Below are 12,528 nucleotides of genomic sequence, written 5' to 3'. Positions count from 1 at the left end.
GAAATCCTGTCTTTACTAAAAATACTAAAATTAGCCGGGCATGGTGGCGTGGGCCTATAATCCCAGCTACTTGGGAGGCTGAGGCAGGAGAATTGCTTGAACCCGGGAGGTGGAGGTTGCTGTGAGCTGACATTGCACCACTGCACTCCAGCCTGGGCAAGAGAGCAAGACTCTGTCTCAAAATAAATAAATAAATAAATAATAATAATAATAATAGCCATTCTGACTAGTGTTGGATGGTATCTCATTGTGGTTTTGATTTGCATTTCTCTGCTGATTAGTCATGATGAGCATTTTTTTCATGCTTCTTGGCCACTTGTATGACTTCTTTTCAGAAGTATCTGTTCATGTTTTTTTCCCATTTTTTAATGGGGTTGTTTTTTGTTTGTTCAGTTTTTAAGTTCTATATAGATTCTGATATCAGACCTTTGTCTGATGCATACTCCCATTCTGTAGGTGTTTCTTGGTTGTCTCGCAAGATTCTTACAGTTTTGAGGTCTGTTTTTTTTTGAGATGAAGTCTAGCTCTGTCACCCAGGCTGGAGTGCAGTGGCATGATCTGAGCTCACTGCAACCTCTGCCTCCTGGGTTCAAGTGATTTTTCCTTGTCAGCCTCCCAGGTAGCTGCAACTACAGGTGTTTGCCGCCACACCCAGCTAATTTTTTTTTTTTTTTCATTTTTGTAGAAACAGGGTTTCACCATGTTGGTCAGGCTGGTCTTGAACTCCTGACCTCGGGTGATCTGTCTACCTCGGCCACCCAAAGTGCTGGGATTACAGGGCATGAGCCATAGCACCCTGCTGAGGTCTTAAATTGAAATCTTTAATCCTTCTTGAGTTAATCTTTTTATATGGTGAAAGTTAAGGTCCAGCTTCATTCTTCTGCATATGGCTAGCTAGCTATCCTAGTACCATTTATAGAATAGGTAGTCCTTTCCCCACTGCCTGTTTTTGTTGACTTTGTCAAAGATCAGATGGCTGTAGGTATGTGGCTTTATTTCTGGGTTCTCTATTCTGTTCCATTGGTCTATGTGTTTGTCTTTTTACCAGTACCATGCTGTTTTGGTTACTATAGCCTTATAGTTTGAATTCAGGTAATGTGATGCTTCCAGCTTTGTTCTTTCTGCTTAGAATTGCTTTGGCTATTTGGGCTCTTTTTTGGTTCCATATGTATTTTAAAATATTTTTTTCTACTTCTATGAAAAATGACATTGGTAGTTTGATAGTAATAGCATTGAATCTGTAGATTGCTTTGGACAATGTGGCCATTTTAATGATACTGATCTTCCAATCCATGAGCGTGGAATGTTTTTCCATTTGTTTGTATCATCTGTGATTTCTTTGAGCAGCGTTTCATAGTTCTCCTTGTAGAGATCTTTCACCTCCTTGGTTAGATGTATATCTAGGTATTTTATTTCTTTTGTGGATATTGTAAATGGGGTTGAAATCTTTTTTTTTTTTTTTCTTGATACAAGATCTCTCTGTCACCCAGGCTGGAGTGCAGTGGTGCAGCCACTGCAGCCTCGACCTCTCAGGTTCAATCAGTTCTCCCACTTCAGCCTCCTGAGTAGCTGAGTAGCTGGCACTACAGATGTGTGCCACCACACCCAGCTAATTTTTTTTATTTTTTGTAGAGATGGGGTTTCACCATGTTGCTCAGGCTGGGGGAGTGTGTGTGTGTGTGTGTTTGTGTTAATCAAAATAGGATCATTTGCTGATTATCTACTTTAAAAACATAATTTATGGACCGGGCATGGTGGCTCACGCCTATAATCCCAGCACTTTGGGAGGCTGAGGCAGGAGGATCGCTTGAACCTAGGAGTTCGAGACCAGCTTGGGCAACATGGTGAGACCTCATCTCTACAAAGAAAACAAAAAAACAAAACCAAAAAAAACCCATAATTTATGGTAAACACTTTTTCACGTTAACAAATATACTTCTAACTCTCATTGTAATGCCTGGTGCTCCCTATCCCTTAGAAGCCTTGATATCATCTTTGATGAGTCAATCTCCCTCATCCTTTACTTCCAGCTGGGTATCAAATCCTTCCATTTCTGCCCCTGGAATATGATATATCTGTCTGTCCCTCTCTGACCCCACTATTTTTGGCCTGGCTCAGCTCTCCTCTTCTGTTTTGTTTTGTTTTGTTTTGTTTTGAGACGGAGTCTTGTTTTCTTTCCCGGGCTGGAGTGCAGTGGCATGATCTCTGCTCCCTGCAACATCTGCCTCCTGAGTTCAAGTGATTCTCCTGCCTCAGCCTCCTGAGTAGTTGGGATTACAGGTGCATGCCACCATGCCCAGCTAATTTTTGTATTTTTAGTAGAGACAGGGTTTCGCCATGTTGGCCAGGCTGATCTCGAACTCCTGACCTCAGGTGATCTGCCTGCCTTGGCCTCCCAAAGTGCTGGGATTACAGGCATGAGCCACTGTACTTGGCAGCTCTCCTCATTTCTAATCTAGATTGTTGAAGTTTTTTTCCTACCTGATTTCCAGTCATCTATACCTACAATTTTTCTGAACTCTGATTATTTATTTCTGTTGGGTTGCTGATATTAAATCAAAATTCCTTATCATTTTAGAGTCCTCTGGTAGCCTCTTTTTAACCTTATTACCTACCTATCATTTTTCTTCCTTCCTTCTTCCCTTCTCTTTCCATGCTGGGAGTGCAATGGCGTGATCTCAGCTCACTGCAACCTCCACCTCCCAGGTTCAAGCAATTCTCCTGCCTCAGCCCCCTGAGCAGCTGGGATTATAGGCATGTACCACCACACCCGGCTAATTTTTGTATTTTTAGTAGAGGCGGGGTTTCACCATGTTGGTCAGGCTGGTCTCGATCTCCTGACGTCAGGGGTGATCCGCCCACCTCAGCCTCCCAAAGTGCTGGGATTACAGGCGTGAGCCACCGCACCCAGCCCCTTCCTCTGTTTCTCCTTCTTTCTTTCCTCTCTTCCTTCTCTCCCTCTCTTCTCTCTCCCTCCTCCTTCTTCTGCCCCCTGAAATACTTGGACTTCTTTTTTTTCTTTTTCAAGGTAGGATATCACTCTGTCACTCAGGCTGGAGTGCAGTGGTGCGATCTTGGCTCACTGCAACCTCCGCCTCCTGGGTTCAAGCTATTCTCCTTCCTTGGTCTGCCAAGTAGCTGGGATTACAGGCACACGCCACTATGCCTGGCTAATTTTTTGTATTTTTAGTGGAGTCGGGGTTTCACCATATTGGCCAGGCTGGTCTCGAACTCCTGACCTCAGGTAATCCACCCACGTAGGCCTCCCAAAGTGCTGGGATTACAGATGTGAGCCACTGCGCCCGGCCAGGACTTCTTTATACATTAGTATTATTGCTTATTCTTACCAAGTATGCCATACATTTTCATTGCTTTTCCCTCAGTGTGGAATGCCTCTCTACTTTTTGAAATTCTGTTTAGTCACCAACCCTAGATTAAATACCATCTTCTTTTGAAGTCCTCTTCAATTGGAATTAATACCTACCTTTTCGGCTCTTACATTTATTTTTCATATGTTTCATTTATATTCTTCCTTGTATTATAACATGCCTATCTTGTTCCTACATGGATATTTCTTTTTTTGTATTTTAAAGATTCACAAATTATTTAACTCATTACAATGATAATCACCAGCAAGTAGTCTTTAAGAAATATTAACATTAAGCGTTTTCTTTCAAAAAAAACTCCAGGAACTTACCAAATCATAAATAAAATGTTTTATCTAATGAAATTTTCGTTAGTATAATTCTAAGCAATCTCTTTGTTATGATTTTGCCCCTTTTAGGCTGGATCAGTGCATGTAAGAATTCGACGAGATGCCAATGAACAAATGGTTCTTGCTCATGTGACCAACAGGCTGTACACTCTAGTGTCTACTCTGACTGTTCAAATTTTCAAGGATGACTGGATTAGGCCTGCCTTATTGTCTGGGCCTGTTGCAGCCAATGTCCTAAACTTTTCAGATCATCACGTAATCCCAATGCCTCTTTTAAAGGGTACTGATGATTTGAACCCAGTTACATCAACTCCAGCTAAACCTAGTAGTCCACCTCCAGAATTTTCATTTAACACTCCTGGGAAAAATGTGAACCCAATTATTCTTCTAAACACACAAACAAGGCCTTATGGTTTTGGTCTCAATCATGGACACACACCTTACAGCAGCATGCTTAATCAAGGACTTGGAGTTCCAGGAATTGGAGCAACTCAAGGATTGAGGACTGGTTTTACAAATATACCAAGTAGATATGGAACTAATAATAGAATTGGACAACCAAGACCATGATAGACTCTAACTTATTTTTATGAGGAATATTGACTCCTTGGCTTCCAATTTATTTAGTAATCCAACTTTGCATTGACTGTTTAATCATTTACTCTAAATGTTAGATAATAGTAAGCTTGTTCACATTTCATGAAACCTATGAAACTATATTTTTGTAAAATTTATTTGTGACAGTGAAATCCTCATAAATGTTAAAGGCTTTAAATAGGCTTCCTTTAGAACATGTGTTTCTTTAAATTTGGATTTTGGTATCTTTGGTTTTGTAGTTGACTGCAGTGTGATGTGACCTTACCTTTATAAGAGCCACTTGATGGAATGGATCTGTCACATTACTAAGATACGATATTTCTTTTTTTTTCCGAGACGGAGTCTTGCTCTGCCACTGTGCCCAGCCAATACATTATTATTAACTTAGGGCTGTACTTTATTAAGGCTTCCTTAGTTTTTGTTTTGTTTTGTATTTTGAGATGGAGTCTCACTCTGTCGCCCAGGCTGGAATGCAGTGGCGTGATCTCAGCTCACTGCAACCTCTGCTTCCTGGGTTCAAATGATTCTCCTGCCTCAGCCTCCCGAGTAGCTGGGATTACAGGCACCTGCCACCACGCCCAGCTAATTTTTGTATTTTTAGTAAAGATGGGGGATTTCACCATGTTGGCCAGGCTGGTGTTGAACTCCTAACCTCATGATCCACCCACCTTAGCCTCCCAAAGTGCTGGGATTAGTTGTGAGCCACCAGGCCTGGCCGATGTTTTCTTTAGTGAGATTTATAAACATGCTTCTTGAATAATACACATTTTGGGAAAGGGAAAAATGTCTGTTCAAAAAGTAAAAGTCTCTTTTATAGCTTTTCCAAACTTAATTGCTAAATTTTTCTTTGAGGTTCTCCTGAATTATGTCTTACAAACTAAAAGCAAAAATTTTTAGCAGAAATTTTGGAATACATTCTATCTAGCACAATTTGAATTTTTAATTATCAAGATTTTTGTTAAAGTTTCTCTCCTTTAAAAATTTTAGTACATTTGTAAATAGTCCATGGTTCTCAGTGTTTTATTTTGATTAGGTGACTACCCAACTTTTGGTGATATGCAGTTAAAGAATCCTAATTTTCTATGTTACATTTAATCAAATACTGACATAATGAATTTATCTTTTCTGCCACATTTTCATTCATTCGCTTTTTAATTTCTTATTTTATTAACAAAATATATCAAATATATTACCAAAACACATGGAGTTCCATACATAACATGGAATTTGATGTCTTTTCAAGTTGCACAAAGAATTTGAGAATATATAATATAATTTTACCAAAGCATAATGGACCTTAGATTATAGAATACAGCATTGTTAGGTCTGCAGTGGGCAGTTTCTTTTTGTTTTGCTTTGTCAAAAATGGGAAATTGTTAACTGTGATGAAGTGTGAGAATTACATAGATTATGTTATTTTTTAGTTGTTTTCCAAATGCAGAGTTTAAGGACTTTCTAACATGGCTAGTATTACTTCCATAAAGTATAACAAGCAGCAGTCACACATGACCTAGGAGGGTTTTTTATTGTTTTATTTTATTATGCATTCCATAACAGTTTTAAAATGGGATTTTGAGAATGGACTTAACTTTCCTGGAATCCAGTGCTCCTGGAGATTTATGACTTTCCCAGCCATCAGCCAGCTATCTAGAGAAGATTTTTGTTTTTCTGGAATTTGCAACAGTTTCTTCAGTCAACTCATTCACTTTCAAATAGGAGCAGCACTTTGAAATCCTTTTTCTTCACTGTGGATTAAAAACATCCAAGAAGCCATCTCTGTCAAGCAGAATTGTCATCTGTGGTAATAAGTGACCATGTCCTAAATACCTTTTTCTTAGTGAGGAGTTGGTCATTGTCTTTGACATCTGCAACCCCTGTTCAGGCATGTTACCTGCTAAAGAAATACAGCCTATGCTACCTTGACTACTGGGGAAAATGATACTTTGTAAAATGTAATAAGGCAACCTGTTCCTTGGCCTTTATCTTATGTTTTCCAACTATTACTGTATCTGTTATTGGTCTACTATTACAGGATGATTCTTTTTCCTCCATTGATCTCAACTAAATGTGAATTAGGGTCATGCATGAAATCTGAACTGCCATGTCCTGAGTTATGGTTAAGAGGTATGTGCTGCCACCCCATGCATGTCTTCCCCGTCCCCATAGGATTTTAAAGTGTTCAGGTATCAGACACAGTTATGTGTGAGGTTTTATGCCTACTTCCTCAAAACCAATTCAGAGGCAACACCTGTGCATCTGTCCCACCAAAGGTGCTTTAATACCTACCTTCACTGTTTGAGAAAAGACACTCACAGTTGCCTGCGGTTTATGAAAGAATTGGCCCTACTTCCTGCATGTAAGATGTTACAGGGGACATTGGCCCATGCATTATTATATAGAGAAGTCTTATTTGCCAAGCTCTGACTAACTTCTGGATATGAAAATAAGGAACTCGCCCAGCATAGGCCTATAGGCAGCAGCCTTACTAGTAAATCTTGCCACAGAATCACTTGAAGCTAGACAGAGAAAGAAGTTCAATTTAAATATTTGTCCCATTGTTTGTGATTAAGATGTAAGCTCCGTGGAATGTAATTAACCCTGCTTTACGAAGTCACCGTATTATAATGGGAAAAACACTGCCTAGGAGGCAAGAGATCTGAATTCCAGTTCTGATGCTGCCACTGTGTAAGGAAGTAGTTTTATAACCCATGGGCAAATCATCTGAGCTTTCTCATCTGTAAAGTTAGAGAGAGGAATTAATTAGTTGATCTGTAAAATACCAGCTTCAAAACGTTCTGGCTAAATCTGTAGAATATGTGCCCAATTGCTAAACGGATGTTGTGCCCAGAATTTTATCTAGTGACTACCTCAACATACAGGCCAAGTGTTACCTACACCAACACCCAAGCCATTAATTTGAGGTGCCGTGAGAATAGGTGAACCACAGCCTAACACCATTTAGGTTTTTGTGTTTTTTTCAGGCTTGCCTCTACTTAAATATATTTAGATTGGAGAGTTTTCTTAGACTTCTTTCTTTGTAAGAAAGGGTTATTTGGGAAAGTGTTGGAAAAAAGATTAGGGCAGGGTACCCTTAGTTTATATAGGGTACAAAAGAATGCGAAACATCTTCCCTTTCTTCTTTAATCTCTGAAGTCATGTTTGGAATTACATATAATGTAGCAGGTACTCGAGAGGACCTGAATTTCAAGCCTCTGTTGTAGCTGTTTATAAACTTCCAAGTTTTGCTTGACTAAAGAATGCTGAACTTTTTTGGGAGTCTGATCTCCTTCTAATATCAGAAAGTGCTTTTTACATTCCAGATTGTTTGAATTAAACTGTTTGGATTAAAGAACATATATGGAGTTTCCTCTCTGATTTTAAATAATCTTTATTCAGTAGCTATTAATAATTTATCTCATATTCAGCGAATATTTGTTGAGAATATTGTTGAGAATCTGTTACATGCCAGGCACTATACTAAGTTAATATGCATTCAGTATACCAGTTGGTATGACCCAGACCAAAGGTAACACAAAGATGAATCAGAGTTCCTTCAAGGAGCCAATAATCCTAGCAGGAGAGCTAAGACACAAAACTGTTGCATGTTTTTAATCATCACATTAAACTTCTTTCCACTTCCTTATCTTCTTTGGCATCCTTTTGCAAGATTTTTTTTAACTACCAGGCTTAAAGTAATGAGGTCCCAGAGCACTTGCTGGCTTCAAGTACACTTTATTTAAGCAGTTACTAGTTTAAAAGCACCTTTAATAACACTGAGATCATCATCATCAAATTGCCACCCAACAAGCCTAGCTTCTTGCAGAAAAGTTAACTTGGATAACACATGGCCAAGTTTTCTGACTAGTGCTGCATCAGGTAGAAATTCTTTAGTACTAAAGTCAAAAAACACTAATTGCTTAAGATTCTCAAATACACCCATGAAGGCAAGCCATCCATCACTGCTCACACGATTTCCTGCCAAATTCAACTGCTGGAAGTTTTTCAGAGGGTTCTTTCCAAAAAATGCACCTGGGTAAAGAAATAAGTATATTAGTTGGAAGAAAAATATTTTTTTTAAAAAAGAAATAGGTTCTACATTTATTTTACATACTTTTTTTTCACTTTGAAATGGCCATGTTTGAACCAGTGCTTTGCCTCAGAAAGAAATTATTATGTAATTCTCTATAAAAATTACTATAATTCTCTATAAAAAATTATGTAATTCTCTATAGCTAGGGCAGTGATTGTGAATACGGTCTATTATATTTTTCCTAGAGTATAAGGGAATCTGATAAATAGTGATTCGTAGTGAGATAGCAACAATATATAAATGAATTGCATTTTTTTCCCTTTTCCTTACTCCTAGGAAATGGAAGGTTGCTTTAAAATTGATGTGTGAGAGATGCTATTAAATATTCAGTACTTGTTTTCGAAACTGGAGTCAATCTTTGGCAATATTAGGTCGTTTCCTCTTCTGAAAAAGTAAACACTACCTGTTGTTTCTTTGGGTATGTTCCTAACTGTAAACTTGAGTACGTGAGCCTCCTTCAGTATCTAAAGATTTGGGTGTTTTTTTTTACCTGTTTATGTATAACCCTCCCGAGCCTCTTCAGGAAGTTCCTCCATTCCTTACAGAATAGGGCACCTAAAGTATTTCCTACAGAGGATAGGTGGATATCCTGTCTTTCTGATACACAAAGAATGCACACATACACACACACATACATACAAAGGATGTGTGTGTGTGTGTGTGTGTGTGTGTATACACACACAAATAGTTTAGTGTTCATTCTTTATCCCATGTTACCAGTTTAGGTGGTACTGGAATCCAAATGAGTCTTGCAATAAGAAAAAATACCTTTCTTTCAGGTCATGTACCATTATACAGATTGGCCAGTATACAACATTAGGATTTCACAAAACTAGCTCTGTGTTAATTATGCATATTAAATTGTGCAAAGTGTTATCCCTACCCACCTACCTGGCCTTTTCTGGATGACTAAGTTCACCTTGAAGTACAGAGTGGACAGACAGGCAGACTGGACATGGGAACTCTGTTACATGTTTATACTCCAGAGTATCACACACAAATTGCAGAAGATGTATGCCTGGCTTATCAATCCACATTACTCGGCTCATCCGAGCTCATCTTAGTGTACCTCACCCAACTTTGGAGAGTTAATTTGTTGTATATTAAACTTGTATTTCTTGGGAGATGTGTAATATTAGATAATGTTCCAGAAACTGACCCTTTTAGAAATGAAGGTCCATGATTCAGTTTGGATTCCAAGTAGGAAAAGAGGTTTTAAAAGTTCCTTTCCATTGTCTCAGTGAGAAGACCACTAAAGAGTTCACGTTAAAGAAGGAAAGGTTCAGTGCCGTACAATCTTAAGGTAAGCAAGCAAAGACTAAAAGCTATCTGCTACCAGTAATGAGGGCTTAATGACAGAATTGGACAGTCTTGTCTGACCAGCTTACGTGGGTGAGGTCAACCTAGTTATGCACTGAAACTATACCCTTACCCACTTTCAGTAAAGGGGTTTACCAGCTCCATAGTGGGAGGAGATCTGTGAGTTTGGTGTCTGATGTCACTGCATGGCCTTGTGTAGTTTGTTCAGTGCAACTAAGTACATTCTAGAGTGTGTCCTTAGTCAATGTCAGCCATGCTTTCATCACCATCATAAGGTCTTGAGTTTTGAAAGCTCTTCAGGTTCTTCTTTACAGACACCTAAAGTGATTGACCCTGCCTGACCGTGGTCAAGATGCTAGTGGCTAAAGTGGGCAAATCCAGGTAAGGAGATGATTCACAGGGGTCTGCCTTCATGTCTCTTACCCATGGTCAGTGTCACTGACACCATCTTTGGGCCTTCTTTGCCACTTTTATTTATTTGAGAAGTGAGACAGAGGCCGGGTGCGGTGGCTCACACCTGTAATCCCAGCACTTTGGGAGGCCAAGGCGGGCGGATCACCTGAGGTCAGGAGTTTGAGACCAGCCTGACCAACATGGAGAAACCCCGTCTCTACTAAAAATACAAAATTAGCCAGGCGTGGTGGTGCATGCCTGTAATCCTAGCTATTCGGGAGGCTGAGGCAGGAGGATCACTTGAACCCAGGAGGCGGAGGTTGCGGTGAGCAGAGATCACACCATTGCACTCCAGCCTGGGTAACAAGAGTGAAACTCCATCTCAAAAAAAAAAAAAGAAGAAAAGTGAGACAGACTGCTAGTTGTTCCCAAAACTGACTCTCCTTATTCCATAGTTACAGAGTTTTATTTTGGCATATGGCGACTCATATCCCAGCCTCCCTTGCTGTTAGGTGTGGCTAAATTTTTGCCAAGGAAGTATAGGCAGAAGTGATGTGTGCAACTTCCATGTCACTTTTCCACTTTTCCCCTCTTCTACTAGGTTGAAATGATCACAGGGCAGTGACCTAGCTATGGCCATAAAGTCAAAAATAACACTCTAAGGAATAGAGGAGTAAAAAAAAAGTAGGGGTCTGGGCCTGAAAGACTGCACAGAGGAAAACCACCCCACCTGCCTGGACTGCTCATTTCTGGACTGTTACATGAGAGAGAATCAAGTTCTACCTTCTGTAAGCCATGGTATAGTTGGGTCTCTGTTATCGCAGCTTAGCCTGTGCCCAGCCCAAATAGTACATAGGTCCTCGCTTTCCCCTGCCTTCCACCTCCTCTGTTCCTTGGAGGATGGCTTTCTCCCTGCTCTCTCTTCCATCTCATGTTCATGTCCTTTCTGCCTTTGCCCCTTCTCCATATGCTTCCCAGCATGGCATGCACTCAGTCCAAATGCTGTTTGCCAGTTGTATGTCTATTTAAGGCTCCTTCCCCAAAGATCAACTTTTTTTCTCCTTCTCAGCTAGCAGAACATATTTTCACCACCTAAAAGGAATTTAAGAAGAATTTAAAGCCCATTCCACCCTCAGAGGGTGAGCAGTTTATACTGGTTATCTACTAAGGTATAAGGATCTTATCATCAATTTAAGAGAGTTTCTTAGATAATTATTGGAATGTGTGCTAGTGCAGGAACCAAGAACAAACAACATTTGTCATAAGCCAAGGGCATGCCTTTTGTTCATTTAATCTGCAGTGCTTATGTTATGAGGAGCAGACTAGATCCAAGAGAAACAGAATCCATGACATTTAGAGCCATAGGCTGTATGTGGGCTGTGGAGAGTGCAAATGGCTTGATTGGAATTCCAGGAAAAATCTCAAATGCCCTGGGTAAGAAGGGTTCTGATTCTTGGGGGTTCCTGTATCCCAAACACAACTCTCATTTGTGTTGTCCTATAGTTCACCTGAACCAGTACCAGAGCTCTCACTGTTTATTCATTCAGCAACATCTTTAGTGTTACTCTGTGCTGCTGATTATGCTGGGTGCTGGGGATATGTGCAAACGACAGACATGGTCCCTGTCTAAATGGGCTTACAAAATAGTGTGAAGACATGCATTATAAAGTAATTAGATGGGTGGTGGGTGCTATGGTAGGTCAGGGTACCCTGGGAGCACACAAAAGCAATAGGCTTTCCCACTCCACTTTGTTCCCAGAACACTTGCAATTGGGCTTATATGCTCCAGGAGGAAGACTGGAGGATTCTTCTTAGGAGAAATGGAACTGCCCCCCAGGAAAAGGCCCTACAAAGAAGGGGCCATTTTGCTTGCCCAATCACCCCCTAGTGAAGTTAGCCTATCAAAAAGTCACCTCCTCCCTTAGACACACAGAACTCCCTATCAACTTGTGTCTCACTCTAAAATGTGAAGAGGACAATACAGGATTATCAGACATTTGACAACAGCCTCGCACAAGGAAGACTGAGACTAAAAGCCAAACAACTCCCAAAGAAATCAGGCACTGTAGAAAACAAGAAAAATCAAACTCCAGAGACCTAAGTTTTTCAGAGATCCTAAGTTTTTCAGTAGACTGCATCTACTCAGCAACAATAAGATGTAAGAAAGAGCTTTTGGAAAATAAAATATGATAGCGGGATCTATACAGCAGAATGATTGGGCCCAGGATTTAACACAGAGCTTCTAGAACATGAATAGGGTCTGTGATGGCTTTTTTTTTTTTTTTTTTTTCTTTTTTTGAGACAGGTTCTGGCTCTGTTGCCCAGGCTGGAGTGCAGTGGTACGATCTCAGCTCACTGCAACCTCTGCCCCACTGGCTCAAGTAAGTGATCCTGCCAACTCAGCTGCCCGTGT

The 12,528-nt window shown here is 40.1% G+C and overlaps 2 protein-coding genes across 10 annotated transcripts in view; one reads left to right on the top strand and one right to left on the bottom strand.

Annotated features, from left to right (window-relative positions):
- Positions 1 to 7,666, top strand: part of SLC30A6 (solute carrier family 30 member 6) — a 59,391-nt gene extending 51,725 nt beyond the window's left edge. For all 9 annotated transcript variants that reach the window (XM_054475630.2, XM_054475631.2, XM_063648848.1 and 6 more), the window contains one exon: positions 3,785 to 7,666. In XM_054475630.2, the coding sequence (XP_054331605.1) occupies positions 3,785 to 4,285 (501 nt within the window). In that variant the 3' untranslated portion in view covers positions 4,286 to 7,666. The remainder of the gene's footprint in view (positions 1 to 3,784) is intronic.
- Positions 7,667 to 8,027: 361 nt separating this feature from the next.
- The window catches only part of NLRC4 (NLR family CARD domain containing 4), a 43,143-nt gene continuing 38,642 nt past the window's right edge, over positions 8,028 to 12,528 (bottom strand). Inside the window, exon 9 of the mRNA XM_054475629.1 lies at positions 8,028 to 8,341. Within this exon, the coding sequence (XP_054331604.1) occupies positions 8,049 to 8,341 (293 nt within the window). The 3' untranslated portion in view covers positions 8,028 to 8,048. The remainder of the gene's footprint in view (positions 8,342 to 12,528) is intronic.

This window comes from Pongo pygmaeus, chromosome 12, assembly GCF_028885625.2.
Source record: "Pongo pygmaeus isolate AG05252 chromosome 12, NHGRI_mPonPyg2-v2.0_pri, whole genome shotgun sequence".
Taxonomy (NCBI): Eukaryota; Metazoa; Chordata; class Mammalia; order Primates; family Hominidae; genus Pongo; species Pongo pygmaeus.
Note: the sequence above shows the minus strand (reverse complement) of the source record. Positions and strands in the feature narration are given on the sequence as shown.